This window comes from Acanthisitta chloris, unplaced genomic scaffold, assembly GCF_000695815.1.
Source record: "Acanthisitta chloris isolate BGI_N310 unplaced genomic scaffold, ASM69581v1 scaffold8443, whole genome shotgun sequence".
Taxonomy (NCBI): Eukaryota; Metazoa; Chordata; class Aves; order Passeriformes; family Acanthisittidae; genus Acanthisitta; species Acanthisitta chloris.
In genome coordinates, this window is record NW_008664267.1 from 13418 (window position 1) to 31819 (window position 18402).

At 35.9% G+C, this 18402-nt stretch overlaps 1 protein-coding gene across 1 annotated transcript in view; it reads right to left on the reverse strand.

Moving 5' to 3' along the window:
• LOC103798988 (protein AF-10-like) overlaps positions 1 to 18402 on the reverse strand; it is a gene marked incomplete at its 3' end in the record, with an annotated part of 63910 nt that overhangs the window by 13089 nt on the left and 32419 nt on the right. Inside the window, exons 4-7 of the mRNA XM_009071279.1 lie at positions 16707 to 16816; positions 10485 to 10588; positions 7999 to 8092; positions 5913 to 6008 (exon numbers count right to left, since the gene is read on the reverse strand). Coding sequence (XP_009069527.1) covers positions 5913 to 6008; positions 7999 to 8092; positions 10485 to 10588; positions 16707 to 16816 — 404 coding nt within the window. The remainder of the gene's footprint in view (positions 1 to 5912; positions 6009 to 7998; positions 8093 to 10484; positions 10589 to 16706; positions 16817 to 18402) is intronic.

Below are 18402 nucleotides of genomic sequence, written 5' to 3' on the forward strand. Positions count from 1 at the left end.
TTTCTAGGCAGAGGTGTAACACTACTGCCAGCATTATTCAAACACATATACATGCAGGTCTAAGCATGAAACTTGTTCTTAAGTACCAGTCCTGGATACAATTACCTAAATACTCAAAAGCCTCACATAAATACAGGAATAATGGTCAGAATTTTAACTGTCAGGGGTAAAGAGATTCAAGAATCAATTTTAAAAATGCCATCCAAATCTGCAAGACTAAAACCCTTATTCAAAATGAGCTACTCTTCTTTCAATATTTAACATTAAAATGCACTTCTGTTACTTGTACACTTTAATGTTAACAGTTACTAAGGGATACTCAGAGCTAAACACTTCAGTAGCACTTTTTAACTTCAGAAATGGTGCAAATTGACTAAATCAAGGCAACTATATCATTGCTATAATTTTCTGTATTCCTATCAAAATTGCAAGTATTTAAAATTTTCAAATATGTATTATGTTACATACTGTAAAATGCTTCACTGTCTGCAAGGTAACTCAAAGTTACCTGTCAAATGTTTGTCAAGAAACAGGCAAATAGAATGGCAAACAAAAGGAATACATTTAATTTTCCTGACTCAGTCAGCTTAACATTGCAGATCACCTTTACCTGCACAACCAGCACACAAAACATTGTACCTGGTGGACAGCATATATATACAACTTTACAAAAAAGTATCAAGATTACCTTCTAGAAACTGCTTCAAAGTGCTAATAATATTGTATTACTCTAATCATAAATCATCAAGGTTGGAAGAGGCCTTTAAGATCATCAAGTCCAACTGTTAATCTGTCATTCCACTGCAACCCCCAAAATCCTAATCTGTATCTTCCAGTGACAGGCCCAGATGCCTCTTAAAACACTTCTAGGGATGGTGACTGCACCACCTCCCTATTCCAAAGCAAAGCAAAAATAAATTAAAAAAAAACCCCAAACCTAAAAGCTTATCTGCTTATATAGTTCTTCCTGACCTCCACATGAGATCATTTTGCTGTGCCATCTATACCAACTGGTGCCAGTTCCAGTAAATAACACACAGTTGTTTATCAGGATGACAACAGAATACACAGAATACAGCACTAGTTAACACAGAATTTTAGCAGCCAACAAATCAAACAACAAGATGTCACCTTTCCTCTTAATCCTGCAGATAAAGATCTGAATATACTGAGATTGAGCAGCTTCCTAATGAAGTTTTGTTTACACAGTCCTACTCTGTCAGTCTTCCCAAATAGTTAGACTTCCAACACAATTTGACATGAAGAGTTATATTAAAAATGAAAAAATGACACTCCTACAAAGTCAGTACAGAACAAGTGTCCAGAAAGAGAAATGCTATTCGTTGGCAACAACAGGAAAAGATTGAAGCATGAAGTCATCTCTTTATGAACCCACACAAAAAAATTCAGTCTTTGGAAACTGGAACTGGGTTCCGCATCTTAGACAGCTGTTACAGACCTATACACTGAGATGCCTAGACTATATATTTATTGACCAGCCTTTAGAGGCTTCTTCTTTCCCTCTGACTGAACAGAATTTGGAGTAAGTTAACATAGATAAGCATCACCATTAGCATCCACACTCCACAGTTCTCATCTGAATAATATTTATCCAGTATTACTTCAGTAATTAAAACTGAAGTAACTTCAAAGTGGTTGCAAGTCACTTTTTCTTCTAGTTATCTTTAGAAGTCTTACAATTTTGTTTCATACATCAAGAGCAGCCAAAAGGATTAAACAGTCAAATCTATTAAACTGATTAACAAAAACTTAAAATATAAATATACAGTGGGATACTGCATTACTGAGATAAGTATGGAGCCTTATTTCCCAAAAAAGTTCTGCAAAATCCCCAATGTTCAAGTAACATCATTAAGTTTATGAAATGAGGCAATTAATAGAGGAATGACACAATCAGAATTGCTTTTGCAATACTCTGCTTTATACAGTACTACAAATTGACTCTTCAGAACTAAATCAGATTTTTATATTTTTAAGAGAAAAAAGAAAACATTGCTTATGCAGCTGAATAGTAACTCAAAGAACTGCAATGTGTTCCTCTTTTTTGCCACAGAATCTTAGGCAATGCATGGCAAGTCGATTTTACCACTTCACAGTCAGTTAGTCAGTGCATCATGAACACTTGACCTGAGTTTAAGACTTGACTTGCAACTGCTCAGATAGAGCATTAAAATACATTAAAAAGCATCAAGCACCTTTCTTTCTCCCAAATGAGATTCATAGCCATGACACATGAACACAGGCTCCTTCACAACACACTGGGAAAGTCTGGGCAGTTCAGAAGGCAGTCACAAACCAGCACACAGTTAGCCTTTGGAAACTTCCAATGTGTAGAGACATGGTTTTCCCTTCCCATGAGCCTAACAACCAAACTCATGGCTGCAGTGGAACATGCTGAATGTCACACACTGCCTGAAGCTCTTCTTAGATGTTCAAGTTTCTACTCACAAAAGCAGAGAAGCTGCAACATTTAAGAATAGGGCAAGCAGCAAAAAGATGCCCATAACGAATCAGTAGCTCAGTGTACAGAACACTTATCCTCACTGCTGCATTTTAGGTTCTCCTCTGACACCCTCCAACTTCTGTAATACTGCCCTGAGGCTCCTTGTCACTATTTTGTTCTTTCTTCCTCTTCAATCACCACTTCTTACACATCTGCAGTCTTCAGCCACAAGCCCATTTTTGTTTCATTTGCATCATGTGAGCCATCAAAGCAAAGAGTTTTAAATTTCCCCATCCTGCTCAGCCCAGGAATTTGTGCAATTCAGCTGCCATATAATAGTTACTTACTACTAATATACTAAGGTATATTCACATTTTTCAGAAGTCGTAAACACATGAAGCTACTAATCTTGCTTAATTTTCGCTTAAGTGGCAAGAAAGACTTCTTTCATATAAAAGTCAATTCCAGGTATGTTTAGTTCCTTCTTTAGTCCCTTCTAAATATACGACTGCCAGGAACATTAAAGCAAGATGTTCTTCCACAGCCTCATGGTGGCCTAAGTTTTTCCCAAGAAAGCTTGAGGTAAACACCTGGGCCCTGAAAAAAAGGGATATTGCAATGGAATGTCAAGCAGCTTACTACCAACCCTATTTATGAGGGACACAGCCTCATCGCTCATCATTTCTAAACAGCATCTCTGCCATAGAAAGTAACAATACTTAGGCAGCAGTAATCAAATATAATTAAGCTATTTATCCTGCAGCTTCAAATTCATCATTAAAATTAAACCATACCGAAGGTATAGGGGTTTTTTTTACTATTATACTCATATATTTGTTATTGGTTTCATTAGCACAGAGCCCAGAAGAGACTGAACACATCCTATGAAGGAAAACACAGGCTTTCAGCTGTGTCTGTTTGCAAAAATCACAGTCTCCTATATCAGCATTTTCAGACCAACCTCATCTTACTGCAGTGTAATCTTTCATATGCAGAAATGGATACTTTTTGTGGCCTGAGCAACAAAAATGGTTCTGATCCTCAATTCATACAGCTACTGCTTGGCAAAAGGGAAAGCTTTAATGATGTCTACAGATCAGATTATCCAAATTCCAAAGAACAAAGATGAAAGATAACACACGAATCTACAGTGGCCTTGAAGGGATGTGTATGTGCCTGTCCCACACACTCACTACTGTATCTGTGAAGAAAGATATAACATATTTACTTTAATATGACAATAATATAGATTCCAAACAGATTTACAGAAGAGGAAAATAAGAACAGTCCCCCTAAAAAACTACCCTTCTCCAAGATATTTGATAGAGTGTATCAAATCTACAGTGAGGACATCACATGCAGAAGGTAATCAAATTTACCAAGAGGATGAGCCTCCACAGCACATGCAATTCATTGACTGAAGACTAGGATTTTGCACAGAGCAGGCTGTTCTTTAACTACAGAACATCTTTAACACAGAACAAGATTAAAAATGCCAAACAAAACCTCTGTAGCCACAGAAAGTTAGACAGTCAACAGCTTTAGCTAACTGCAACTTTTTTCACCACTCAGTGGTTTTAGCTAAATAATATTTTGTTATTATACAACACATAAATCAAATAAAACTTGATAAGTGAACATGTTATAACACACCAGGAGAAACACTAGATGTCAAATAGTATGTTCAAACCACATTGCTTCCCTTAGTACTACAGCTCATGAGACCTTCTGGATTACCAGATTTCAGCTCTTGAAAGGTAAAAGAAACTTCAATATCCTATTTCTAGCACATTTCAAGCCACAGAAAAAGGCCAGGATGTGCAAAGGCAAGCCACAACATTAACTGTTTCTAGAGGTTCTACATCAAAACACTTCCAGTGCAGGAGGAACTGAGCAGCTACTTGAAAAAATAGCTGATACGTTGACAGAACACTCTGTTACAAAGTCCCTCCAAGTATACCCTGAAGACTTCAGAGGTTATTGTGACCTGAAGAAACATAGCATCTATCTTCAAAGGCATTTAAATCAAGAAAATATTTCAAAAAGCAAACATACCCAAAAGACATAAACCCACCAGCTGAAAAGCTCTGTCAGTGAGTGTAAATAGCCATGCATGTTTTTCGACAAAACATCAACTGAAATGTGATAGTGGTGAAAAACTAAGAAAAAATTGTGGCTAATATTAATAAGGGTTTATCTTGCAGCTAATTTTGTAGCCTGTAATTCAAGACTGGTTTTTCCTACCAATGTTACTAAGAAAAAAGGTCTGCCAAAATCCCATACTTTTATTTTTTTAGTCATAGATTTAGAGGTACAACTGCATTGCAACACACACTCCCTTCTGCAATACCAGATGAAGATGGAACTATTCACCTACACCATCAACCAAATGTAAAGATACTTTTTAGAGGACTATGCAAGCACAACTGGAGATGAATATCCATACACAATGGAAGTGATCTTAAAAAACAAACCAAATATTCAGGAGACTAAGAGCCTGAAGACTTATATTTGTTGTTCAATTTCCTGTTACTATAAATACAGCTCCTTTGTATAACACACATTTGGTCAAAAGATTCTTTGATTTCAATTTTTCTGTAACAATTTTTAATAATGCAAAATTAAGTTTACCTGCACAAAAATCTAAGAAGCCATTTGTACAGGATGTGTGCAAGTGAGCAGTTTTGCATGTTTTCTTAGAGGGCTAAAAGTGAGCCAAAGCAAATTCGTATTACTGTGTCTGTTATCACCCTCAGTTGAATTTAGATGACAAATTTCCTACAGACAACTGTTAATCCAGCAGTAATAGAAACAAAGTAGTAATCAACATAAATCTAATTTTTAAAAAAAAATAAATATGTGAAGTCAAATTGTGAAAAGAATACACCAACATTAGAAATTAGCAGTCAGTTATGTTCTTTGCACCCTCACAGGAAGATTCCCAAGTGAATAACGAGGTATTTTGCCAAAGTGAGCTTGACCACCAATACCAGCAAAATGTGTCAAGAAGAGTTGTCAGTTCTTTGATGAGAGAAAAAGATAAAAAGGATGGAAACATAAAGAATTATATGTACCTGTTTAGCCACACAGTTGCTAAAATATCTGCCACTGGTTTTCTTCATCATGTACTCACAAAGGGCATACAAGAAAAACTCTCTTGGAAAACTAAAGCAAAGGTTGTTGCATGGAAACAGCCTTCCCAATGGATATATTTCAGTGTGTATCCCAAAACTGATGATAAACAGGAACAGAAAGCTGCATGTACAAAAGCACCATGAGATGTTTCCTCACTGGATGCAAATACCACTAGTTTATCATCTCTGTTAGTTATCATTCAGTGCTTCAGGGACAAGATTTCCTTCATGCTTTTCAGCAAAAATTAAATTTATCAGAAAATGCTACTATTAAGCAGATGTGCCACATAATTAGCAACGACAAATCCACTTACTTTTTTCTCCTTCTCATGATGTTTATCCTGAGAGTGAGAGGAAGAATCACTTAAACTTTGATCATATGACCTATTAGATCCCCGTTTGCTCTTTTTCTAAAAAGAGAAAACATATTTATGGATAGAGAAAAGGAACCATTCGAATAAATAAAAAGTATAAAGCATTTCAACTGACAAGATGCCTTATTGCTTGAAGAAAAAAATATCAGTACTTCAGTTACTGAAAACCTGACTAATTACTAACACTAATAAAATTCACAGGACTACTCAATGTACACCAGGAAAAAAGCCTATCCTTATATCAACTTTTACACCTCCCACAAATCTGCAAGATATGCTTTCCACAAAGAAATGAAATATGCCACTTTTTGAAGGTTAAAAGAGGCTAGACACATTTTCAAGTTTTCGTAGCATAAAACAAAAAAAGATGCTGCTCAAGTGAGTATCACATGAAGACACAGTGCTAGTCCTGACACATGCTTGAAATGCGTTGTGAGGTGGCTGTTTTATGGCTTCATGACTTATTTATTATTCAACTGATCTGTCTAGAATATTTTCATTAAAATGGATTTAAAAGCAGGATACAGAATGCTATGGTCATGTATGCATTTACAAGCAGCAGACATAATTGCCTGTATTTCTGTAGTGTCTGGCAGCCTAGTCTGGGACTGCAAATACTTTATGCTAGGCCAATGTTCAAAAGTCTTTGCTATTTTATCAGAACTGAGGGAGCATTATAAGGACACTTTAGGGTGGTGCTTTGTCAACCAGTTTTCGGTGGAATAGTGGAAACACACCACCCACCATCTTCAGCAGTAAATACTGAGCACCTGTATTTAACAGGCATTAAGTCACAATAATCCCAAAGAAACACTGAAACAGTTCAAACAATCTTGCCAGTCCTTACTGTTCTTACCCCTACAGCTTCCTAACAGAGAGCTAACTAATTACATGTCAAATATAGAGTTATGTCCTTAGCACTGAGCTTGCTTTTTAAATGAACATACCTGTTCTTAATCCTAGCAGCACTACAGCATTCAAATCAAATGCAGAGCAGTGCATTGTTACTGCTAAGTAACAAACCATTTTTGCTCTTTTTGTAAATACTTAGCTCAAGACAGGAAAAAAAATAAAGAAATAAATCTTAGCTTAGTAAGGGCCTAGAAAGCCCAGACTTAGCTTCATTACAAAGCAAACTCATCAGTATTCACAAGAGCACAGGACCAACCTCACCAAGCTTATCTTCTAGAAAGCTAAAATGGTTCACTGGTCCTGTGTTTTTGCCTCATTGCAACCTGTTCAAAAGTCACACCAAGTATTCACCTATTTTAGCAGTGGAAATAAGCAATCTGCAAGTTTAACTACACTTACAGCAGTATCTGAATAGAAGTCTGTATATTTTAAAATTCATAAATAACATTTTTTTAAACATCAGTAAGTCCCTTCAAGTCCACACACTCACACATGAGCACAGAAACAGGTATCTGGAACTATCAAACTGCTAAGTGATAGGAGAGACTCTAGAGGTCTGATCCAAGACCTACTGCAATAACTGAGAAATTTCATTGGGCTTTGTTTGCTTGTTTTTCAAAAACCAAACCTCAACTCACTTCCTTGAGGTTGTGTCTCAAAGAGCTTATAGTCAGGGAATATCCACTGGCTACATGGGGAGAGAGAGAACAAGAGGGGGGAGAAGAGTAACAGAAGCAGAAAGAAATTGAGGCCTTCTTTATTCTCTAATATACAGGATAACAAGTAATATTTCCTAGTTTATTCCAAAATTGACTAAATTCCTAAAAGGCACCTAATCAAATAGCAAAAGAAAACATTACAGGGACTCAATGAAAAAACCACTAAATGTGCATGCTATTTCTGGCAGAGAGGAAAACCCACACACATCTACAAAGTGACCACTTATAAAAACATTTTCAGCTACTACTTCTGTAACTGCCATTAAAACATTGTTTTAATGAAATACAATCTACTTTTTGAGCTACACGAAAATATTATTTCTAGCGTTAACAGCAATTCAGAGTGAAAAAAATAAGTCAGTGACATTTATTTATAGAATTTAACAAATACATACCAGTTTACTAAAATGGTATTTACAGTAGCCGCAGTACTGGACGTTATCTGCACCATTGCCTTCCTCTTCACAAAGAAGTCCTGCAAACTGTGCACTAAAAATAAACCAAACAACATTCAAGGAAAGCAATTTTACATCAGCTTGTACCACAATATCACAGCTGACAACATATGGATGCTTATATCTGCAATTAATAAGAGGTTTTCACACAAGTGACTTCCAGTGGCCTGTGGGCACATCACTGACCTCTGCACCCAGGGAAATGTGTGCCTGGTTCACACTTTGGCCCCATGGCTTTTACACAGCCCTTAAGCCACTCACACAAACTTACAGCTTGCAAATCTACATTTACTGTGCAGCTACTCCCACAAATAAATAAACAGAGGAATTTACAGTGATTCTAAGCCAAATTAAAGCCAAAAATTAGGGAAGGAACAGTTTTTAACAAAACCACACTGTAGATCCAAAGAAGATTTTTTTTTTTCAAAAGTTGCATACATCCTTCTCTGATTTGTCAGGAAAAAGGAACTTGTATTACATAATAAATCAAACCATATTTATTGCTTTAAGACTGTAGCAGGTTAATTTCTTTTAAAAAGAACAAGACTTACAAGTTGCCTTGCTTGGGCTAATAATTACTTTATTCTAGTACATTATTTTTATACCGATTTTGCTTTTTACCATTTGGAATGTTGATTTGTTTTCTTGATCAAAACCAACTGAGACACTGAAAAACCAAATATTCAGTTTCATTTTCCATATAACTTTCATTACCATAATGATGCAATGTTACAGTCAAAATGATGCACAGGAGTATTTAAATGCAAGAGCAGTATGTATATAGGGTGGCTTGTTTTCATTGCTTTTAAAAAACATGTTCTTGGGAAAGCCAGAAATACTTCTTCCTACACACATGCAGACCTACAGCACACACCAAGCACAGAAAACATTGAAGAGGATCTCTTTAAGCAAAGATTTATTGTTCTAAGCTTGCCATACAAAAACAGATGGACTCCAACTCATTCGTCCTTGGACATTAGTTTTTGTTAAGCCCAAACTGATACACCTTGCCCTGAATTTCTGCCTTCTGTAATTTTCGTATTTTTCTTATATATTTTTTAAATATTACAGAAGCTTCTCAATAGCCCCAGTCACAGTACTCTCCAGCTAGATATCATTTTACAGTGAAGACCAGGTTTGTGAATCAAAACATTTTAAAAATTGGCAAGCTAAGTACTGTAATTTTGAACCTCACATTCTTCATGGTACTCACTGAAAACAAGGTTTTGGAAGAAAGCAGAAAGATGAAAAAGGCTCTTGTATGCATCTAGGTGTTTGAAAGAAAAGAGACCTTTTCATACAAGCACGTGGACGTATACATTTTTTCACATCTGTAAGTAATCCCTTTACATGGTATGCATGCTTTGAGGAACACAATCCACTGTCACCATGAAAGAAACTTGACATTGATCACATCCGATGAAAAATTAGATGCTCATGAAAGAATAAAACCCACAAAATAGTCAAGTATTATAGAAAGAAAAAGAACAGTCGCTAAGAAATCAGCACCTAAAACAACAGAATCAAATCTTTTACGACCTGCACAAGACATACAGATTATCACTCGGTTCCACTGAAGAAAATATGTTTCAGTAATTTAAGTAGATGCACAAATGTCACTTCCCTGACTGAAGAGGTCATGAAGCAGCACACTGGGGCACTCATAAAACAGACAGGTAAAGCCACAGATCATGTAGCTCCACAGTCCATATAAACCTGCTAACTATCTATCACAAAATAACTTCAGCTGAATTTGAAAAAAAATAAATAATGCCTGTAAATTTTGGGATGGAAATCTTTTTGTCTCCTTCTATCTGTTGACATGTGGCTCAGTCTAATTATCCAGCCTCTTTTAGAAGTACAGGAAGTGAGACGAGCATCACCTGTGTGCAAGCAAACCTAAATATCTTTATATTTAGTTTAATGAGTCAGATGGCAGAGGACACAGCTGTTTTTCATGTTACACATGAAATCTGAATAGTTCAGGATAGATCTGTACCACTTAGATAAAACCAGTGAGGTGAATTACCTCCAAATGTTTGGGAATCTGTACCAAAACAGATGAGTCTAGTGCATTTTCACGTGTAGCTCAGTAATTTTCCCACTGATTTGTCAATAGTAAACATCACATCAGTTACAGGCAAACAATGTCTTCACGCTCCCACAGCCTATCAAAACCCCTAAAACTCATTCACAGGAGCTCACACCATTTAATACAACCCAAGGGAGTATTATCACATGGTTTTTGCAGCTCACAGCAATACCTATGCTGCTGCTGCCCTATTGTTATAAACCATATCATAAAAACAAACCCCTTTACTGTATTTCCTTACTCAGAAATGTACTGACAAAGAGTTTATTCCTTATATTGTGTACATTTATTCTTTCTGGAACATGAGAAATGTTAAATAATAAAATACACTTACCACGTTACGTGAAAAGCTTGTCGACATCCGTGTTTGTTACATGTCATACAAGCACCAGTGGCTGCTTTACTTTCTCTGCCTTGTTCATCACAAATATAGCACGTCTACCAAAGAGAAAATACTTTACATGATAAGAAGCATACAAATAAATTCTCTGTTACAGGAGATTCTAGGCTAGGAACTACTGGATTTTGCAGCTAAGCCTATGTAAGAACTTCTTGATGAAAGTCTAATTATGCTTGTTTGATAAAGGAGATCACCTGGGACCTGTGCAACACTTCACCAATGCTAAAGCAGCACAAATACGAACTGACTTACATTCCATACCACTATTCAACTAGCCAAAGGGTTAAAGAGCCAGGGGTTAATAGCACTAGGCTTCAAGACTGTCCTTGCTTTCAAGTTTATGTTTATGTCCTTTTAGGCCACAACCATTTTCACACTCATTTAACATAAGCTGTACTGGTGGCATTCAGAAACAGTTACCCTGAGTGCCTAATGGTACAATATACTGCTACAGGTATGCATACATATGTCTACACAACTACCTAAAGAAAAACTGCAAACTTCAAATTTTATTTGCACACTTGGTGCAAAGAATTTTCAGAAGTGTCATAGCATGCTTCAATATTCAGATAATGCTCAGTTACTTTTAATTAAACTGGTGTTTAATAGAACTCCCATTTAATTTCAGCATGACTTGGACACTCCATAAACATCTTGGAAACTAATCAAGCCCGAGCCTTTGGTAAACAAAGCTTAAATCAGTATATCAATCCCATTTCAACCTCCAAAACAAATTTGTTTCTGTCAGATCTTAGCATTTCTGTCAATTTAGTTTTACTAGGATGCTATGGCAGTTTTTAGTATTTTCAAAAACATCCTCAGTAAAAGGCAAGAATAAAATTAAGAATCTAAATTCTTTCTCATTATTCAATAGTTTTTTTTAACAAGTGGACAACAAACATGGATCCATGCTGTATGGAAGCTCACTACTATACCAGACTTCACTCAATCTCTCGCCAGCATTCCAGGGGGAAATGTCAAGCAAAACCACATCTGTTTTCCTTTATTCCTGTCCTAATTACTGAAATACCATTTAGAGAGATTCTATCACATCACATTTATGTGTGAAATTTAACAATTTAATAACAGATTCTTAAAGAAAGTATCATCCAGCACTGGGGTGGTAAAGTGTTTGGTTTTAAATTAGAGAGAACCTTAATGAGTAATAAACACCACTACCTCTGGAGGAATCCCATTATATGATCTTAGATGAGAAAAGAGAAACTTTTTTTATCCCCCCCACCAAAAAAATTTGTATATGTTTTTAACTATAACTGACTTATTGCAATTTTATCACAACCTCCCTTCAGTGAGACAGAGGAGGAGTAGAATAATAAATAGAAATAACATCAACCATGGATAGTAGAAAACACAGTCGAAGAAAAAGGGACCAAGATATCACAGAAATGAAAAAAAAATATATAGTGCAAACTCAGTATTACTTAGACATGAAAATGAATGAAATTCTGAGATGAGAACAGCCTTTTACAGAGGTTTTTAGAAAAACTTTTAACATGAGATGTCAACTAACTAAAGCATTTTTGCTACTAAGTGAGGCTTGAGGGTAGCAGAATCATTCTTGTACAGTTTCCACAAGATTCATAAATGGATTCAACCCAAGAGTTAATATATCCTAAAATCATACCCTATATCCTAACATTTGAAAGAGCAGAAAGGGGATAATCCTACTTAATTCTTTGCCTTGCTTCTTTTGTACATCAAGGTGGTGCATACTGATAATTCAGTTGTTTGACAGGGCCTGAGACTGGAAGCTTTTTAGCTTTCCATACCATGACCTGACACATTTAGATTTTAGGAACAAATGAGGTCATGATCTATCAACCTCATCTGAGTAACTATATTAAGTGTAAGTAACTTCAAAGTAAGATACCTCTATAAACACAGAGTTCAACAGACCCCATAAAACTCAGTCTCCAGTTACTTTCTGGTTTTTTTCAGAGTTTTGCCTTAAGTTCTTTAAACTTTTTTCCTCACTGAAGCTTAGAAAGAAAAGCAATATAAGCATTCCATTTAGTAGGGATGTAGCCCCATTTTTCCACATACTACATTTAGGGTCTGTGTTTCAGGACCTCTTAAACCAATTTACAATAAAATGGCTGAGAAATTACAACAAACCACCAGCTATGCTATCAACAAATCTAAACACAATGAGGGGGACTGCCAACCCCTTTTAACTAGCTCCAAGAACTTCTATCTTTCCTACAATAGTCATGGGAAGTATAAAACTCTTTCCTAATCCTCCATAGGAAACAGAACCAAAGAAGGTTCATCTTCCTGTTCCAACACTGACAGCAAATTCTCTAAAGCTAAGCTTCTCACACTTGTACCTTCTCTTGGACACAAACAATTCCAGAAGCCTGAGAGTATTTATCTTTCACAAAGGAAGACTTTCATACATTTGCAAATCCATGCAATTGCTACACCTCTGAAACCTCTGGAATGTGGAAGTTTATAACTCTGTGTCCCACCACCTACAGCAGTGTTGCTCCTTGGAGCAATCAAGGGAAGAGAGTACTCAGACTTCTTTCAAATTCACTGGAAAAATAAGCAAATCATTACACAAAGCTTTTGACTCAGCAAGGAAATTTTACTCAAAAAGAAGCAACAAATATCTTAGTTTCTTTAAAGGCAAAATAGACATTTTACAAAGCTGGCCTCATGTTTCTGTCAATATTTTCCCTTCAAAGATTCAAAATGTAAACCTTCCTTGCAAAAGCAAAGACCAAAGGGAAGGTGAGACAAAAAAAACCCTAAAAAGCAAGAGGCAATTTGAGAAATACTTTATTCATAACGGCTATACAACAGCATTTCCTGATCACAGAATCAAACCTAGGAGTTATCTGGAAACTTCTCACTGTTGCAGCAAGTACTGAAGGAGAAGTCTACCAGCTGCCTTCACTACTAAGCAAATCAAGAAACTTCAAATGCACTTATATTTCAATCAATTCTTAAAAGAGATCCCTAAAAGCAGCAATCACATACTTTCAAATGAAAGAGACAAAGACCACATAAAATAAAAAGATATTATCTATGCATAACCATCCAAGGAGTAACAAAGATCTACTAAATAGAGCAGCAACTAACAGCCCATTTCTTTTTGGATGTGGCTGTGTAAGAAGTGCTTCCTGACAGCTAACCCATTAATTAAACCATTCATTGGATTCATCCTGTAACAGGATGATTGTTATCCCAAAAGCAGGTAAACTTCAGGGAAATAGCAGCCAAATGTCTTTATATTGAGAAGCCTCATGCCTTGGTGTCTGCTGCATTTCTTCTAGCATTTAAGATTACTGTACAAATTAAAATTACATATTTTGCTGTGTTTAGTAAAGAAACAAGTGCACAGAAACAGTAAATTAAGTACCATGTCCTGGCAAAACTCCAATGATGTTTATTTTAAAGACTGCAGTACAAATTCTCCCTCATGGTAATTTTCTCTGGCCTCTATTATCCCCCAATTCCATATGTTAGTGTTCTATATGTAACCAGTCACACACAGAGAATTATTTAGAACTTCACAGCAAACAGAATCTTACTTGAAATCATCCTATTCTAACCTGAGTTGACAGACAGAATGAAAGTATCACTAAACCTCACTAAAAAGAGAAATAACTCCAGCCATTTTTTCCTAATTCCGTTTACATTTGTTCACAATGTACAACAAATATTTTAAGAACTGTTTGTCATATCTACCTCTCAAAAAAAATAGCATTTGTTTCCCATTTCTTCCTAAACTTATAAAAGTCAGACTGAAATGCTTTACAAAGTTTCTAATCTAAAAAAAAATTTTAAAAAACCATACCATTTAAATAAACACAATTTACACTGACTAGCATTGGGGGTGGAAGGTGAAATTATTGCAGGCTAACTGCAGTAACACTTTTATTGGTTTTGGAGGGTATTGCTCAAAACTTGTCTACTTGGGCACCGGAGGCAGTTTAGCCACAGGAGTACCAAACTCAGCACCAGCTACAGATTGGTCAAAGGAGCTGAGACTCCCCTGCCAGCCATTACCTCTTGAGTTCTGTGCTGCTACAACCAGACTGCTGTTGGCAGGGAAGTTAGATTGGTTTCAGCAGATTTGCTGCAACAACTGCACTATCAACATTTTTTGGATTCCCCTGAAACCCACAGTCACTATCTCCCTGAACCAAACAGACCAAATAAAGACAGCAAAACCTGAGTTTCGTAAAAAGAGAAATTACAATAATTTTCAGGCTAGGGGTATGACCCCAAACCTTGACATTTCTGACAGAGGTCTCATATTTCACGACAGTAGTAGTTTGTAGGAAAGTAGTTTCAGGATGACTGTTAACATGGAAAAGAGGCCACAACCAGAACACCTGTCCAAAATGCAGAAAACGAAGAGCTGGACAACATCAGGAACACTGTCACCATGAACTGTGTGGCACTAGTAATTATCTAGTAAGGGGGGGAGAGGAAGGGGAAGGAAATCAGATTACAGACCAGTAAAATACAAACTGGAATTTTAGCAGTAAAATACAATTATACATCATATATTTGGAACAAAAATAGTTCAAGAAAGAAGCAACTTTGGTGGTGACTAAAAGGAATTAAAGCCTAAAGACCAACAATGGATTCTGTGAGCTAGTGAAAAAAAGACACAGGGTACGTTTTTTGAAGTTACAAGGATTTTCTCATCCAATATCCATTACCATCAATGGAAATGGTGCAAGCTCAAACAAAATCCAAAGTGCTCCATGAAATTTTTTAAGTACATTAGGGAAGAACCACTACAATAATAAAAAAAATTACTACCACTACTCAAGGAAAAATGAGAAAACAGATGTGATGTTTACTCAGAGTTGATGAAAGAGAGAAAATAAACCCATCTGCTACAGCAAATATGAAATGCTTTGTGTTCAAGCACAAAAATGTTATTAGTGCTGCACTTAATTTCACTGTTGCATGTTCTTGCCAATGCAGGAGGAAGCCAATAGTGAGGGGCCAATGGAGATGGCTCAGGTAGTATGTAATGAGAAAGCAGGAGAAAACCCTTAAGTTTGGCTCCTGGCTTCAGATACACTGGTAAAATAAGACGGGCAAAACATACTGACAGCAATTGTGAGAATCTGAATCAGACAAGGAAAAGACCAAAGAAAGAAAAAAGAAAAAGGGCTAGGAAAATGGAGGGGGGCCCATAAATCAGAGATGGAAGCTTGGAAAGGAGGTGTGGGAGGGTGTGAGAGGTCACAAAGACAACACAAACAGGACTGGTCTCCCCCGAGAAAGAACACAAGAGGTGTTTTTCTTCTTTTTTTCTTTTACAACACAGGCTATTCTGCTTTTCCTCCAGTGTCCACAAACTACCATAAAATAATGTAACAGAAAGAAACTAGAGGTAAAAAGAACAAAAAAATATGTAACATAACTAATCAGAAATTCAGTTTGCTGTCTATGGAAGGGAATATACAAAGAAAGATGTAGTTAAGTCTAGTGAGGACAAAGTAACACAAGTGAAACAAGTAGAAAAATGTAACTATCAATAAAGAACACTAATAAGTTACTGGTTTATTGCTTTGACTTTTGTTGGCGTTTTTTTATTTTACTTAAAGTCTCACCACACTTTATAAAACATTCCTTCTCACTGACACTTAGGAGCAGTTCTTCTGCAAGCAAATAATCCCACCAAAGTGAATATTGTTCACAAAGGCAAAACTCTGCAAGCTTTTGCCTTAATACATTAGCAAACCTTTTCTTCCTTAAAGAAATTTTATGAATGTGTTTATGTTCCTACCAATACTGAAAACAGTAGGACTTTGTGGTAATTAATAATAACATTTCCAATAAGCTGCAATAATACTTCAACCTATGGGAAATATTTCACATTCCTTCCAAAATAAACTGTTATTCAAAGATCATGATATTTTTAATGAATAAAACAGTCCCTAATCTGTAAAAGAACAAAGAAACATGGCAGATAACCTTACTGCTTAATTTAATACGGCTTTCTTAATTCTTCAGTTTACCATAAGGTCATAGCAGAAAACAGAGTACTACTGAACACATGTATGAATTTTATGTAAAGTGCATTCTAAGAACTGTAGTTCTATATTATTAAATCTCACAAGTTTTAAAATAAATACAATAGATATAAAAAAGACATAATTATACCTTATTATAACGATCATGAGGAACAGACTGCAACACGATAGGTTCCATTGTAGCAACATTTGCAAACTGCACCTCGGGAATGTACAGAGCACAAACCACATGAGCCCAACCTACAAAAAGTTATAATTGTATTTAATTTGAATGTTTTCTAGAAGCTCAAAGGACATTTCAATTATTGTACAAAGAACCTTTTACAACACTTTCCTTTTCCATGGACTATTTTAACTGTTTAGAATATTACAGACATAAGTTACTCATGTTTACATTTCATTTTTATTAGCCAAAGGTTAGATGAGCTGTAATACGTTTCTAAATTTAGTCAGGGGAGAATTTATACAAGTAATACTCCATGAAATTCAAATACTGATGATTTATACAAACAGTGACACACAAATGGAAAAACAGGTTATTCTTTAAATTTCCTGGATTAACACAGTCATGGCATAAAAGCTATGCAAATTCCTGCAAAAGGGAAATATCATCTGACCAAACTACCATTCATGCAAACATTACCATCACATAAGACTTCTGTGAATAATTTTTATTTAAACAAAGTAATTCTGATTTGAATAGACTCCTCTTTTCTTTGTATAGAAAGAACTCCCAACACACACATCCCCTTCTATGAAATCTCTTCCTGCCATAAAGGTGTGCCCCGCTCATTTTTTCATAGGAGTACAAACTCCTATATCCAGTCCTGTTCTAACTCATTAACTTGGGGTCATCAATAAATGTTTCGTTACTTACCATATCATGCCTTAACAACATTTTGAGAAGCAAACATTCCTGTCTGATATTTGGTTGGATGAGGGGGGACACCAAGTCAAAGAAATCTAGTAATTGAAGGCCTTTTTCAGCACTAACATCCTGAGAGCTGTTGGTTTGTTCCAGTGAAGACAGTTTGCTATGGCTGTATATTTAGCAGAAGCTGCTACACAGCTAACCCAACATATTGCTATATTGATGTTAGTAATATGATTATAAGAGTAGTATTATTTCATCTGAAAGTGAATTTGGTGTGACTAATCATTTGGTGTGAATTCTGCTGTTCCCCAAGAGGAAACCTTAACTCTCTTGTCACAAGACCTTCAGCATACTTTAAAAATAATGGTGCTTTCCTCCTACCCAGGCTTACTTGTATACAAACATTAAGGACATAAAATGACAAACTTGCATAATTACATAATCCAGCAGACTATTAGATTAGGCAAAGTAAATTATCACTGTCTGAATGCACACTATAATTAAAATTTTTAAAAAATTAGAAAATTTAAAACCCCACACAAACCCCACCACACTGCCTTAGCACAGACCTTTTAGAGTTATATTTTCATCTTGGATTTTCTCTTTTTAACTACTCTATTGAACCTAAAGGTTCTTAAATTTCTTCATCTAACTGTACTCTGACTCTGAAACCAAGCTAGACATAAAGCTGTACTTGCTTACAGTAGTATTGTTGAGACTCTGGAATGGTATCTAGAATAAAAAGCACATATGCAACTCCAAATACTTTTCTTAAAGCCTGAATCTTCTCTAGTGGCTTCCAAAGGAAGTACACACAACAGTTATAGTTACCATCACACATATCATTCGAGTATTTTCACTGCAGCTAAATACAGAATCTGTGCTGCTTATTCACAAATAGTTTGTGGAGTCATTCCATACAGAAAAAGCATGAGACTAATAGAAGTGTAGG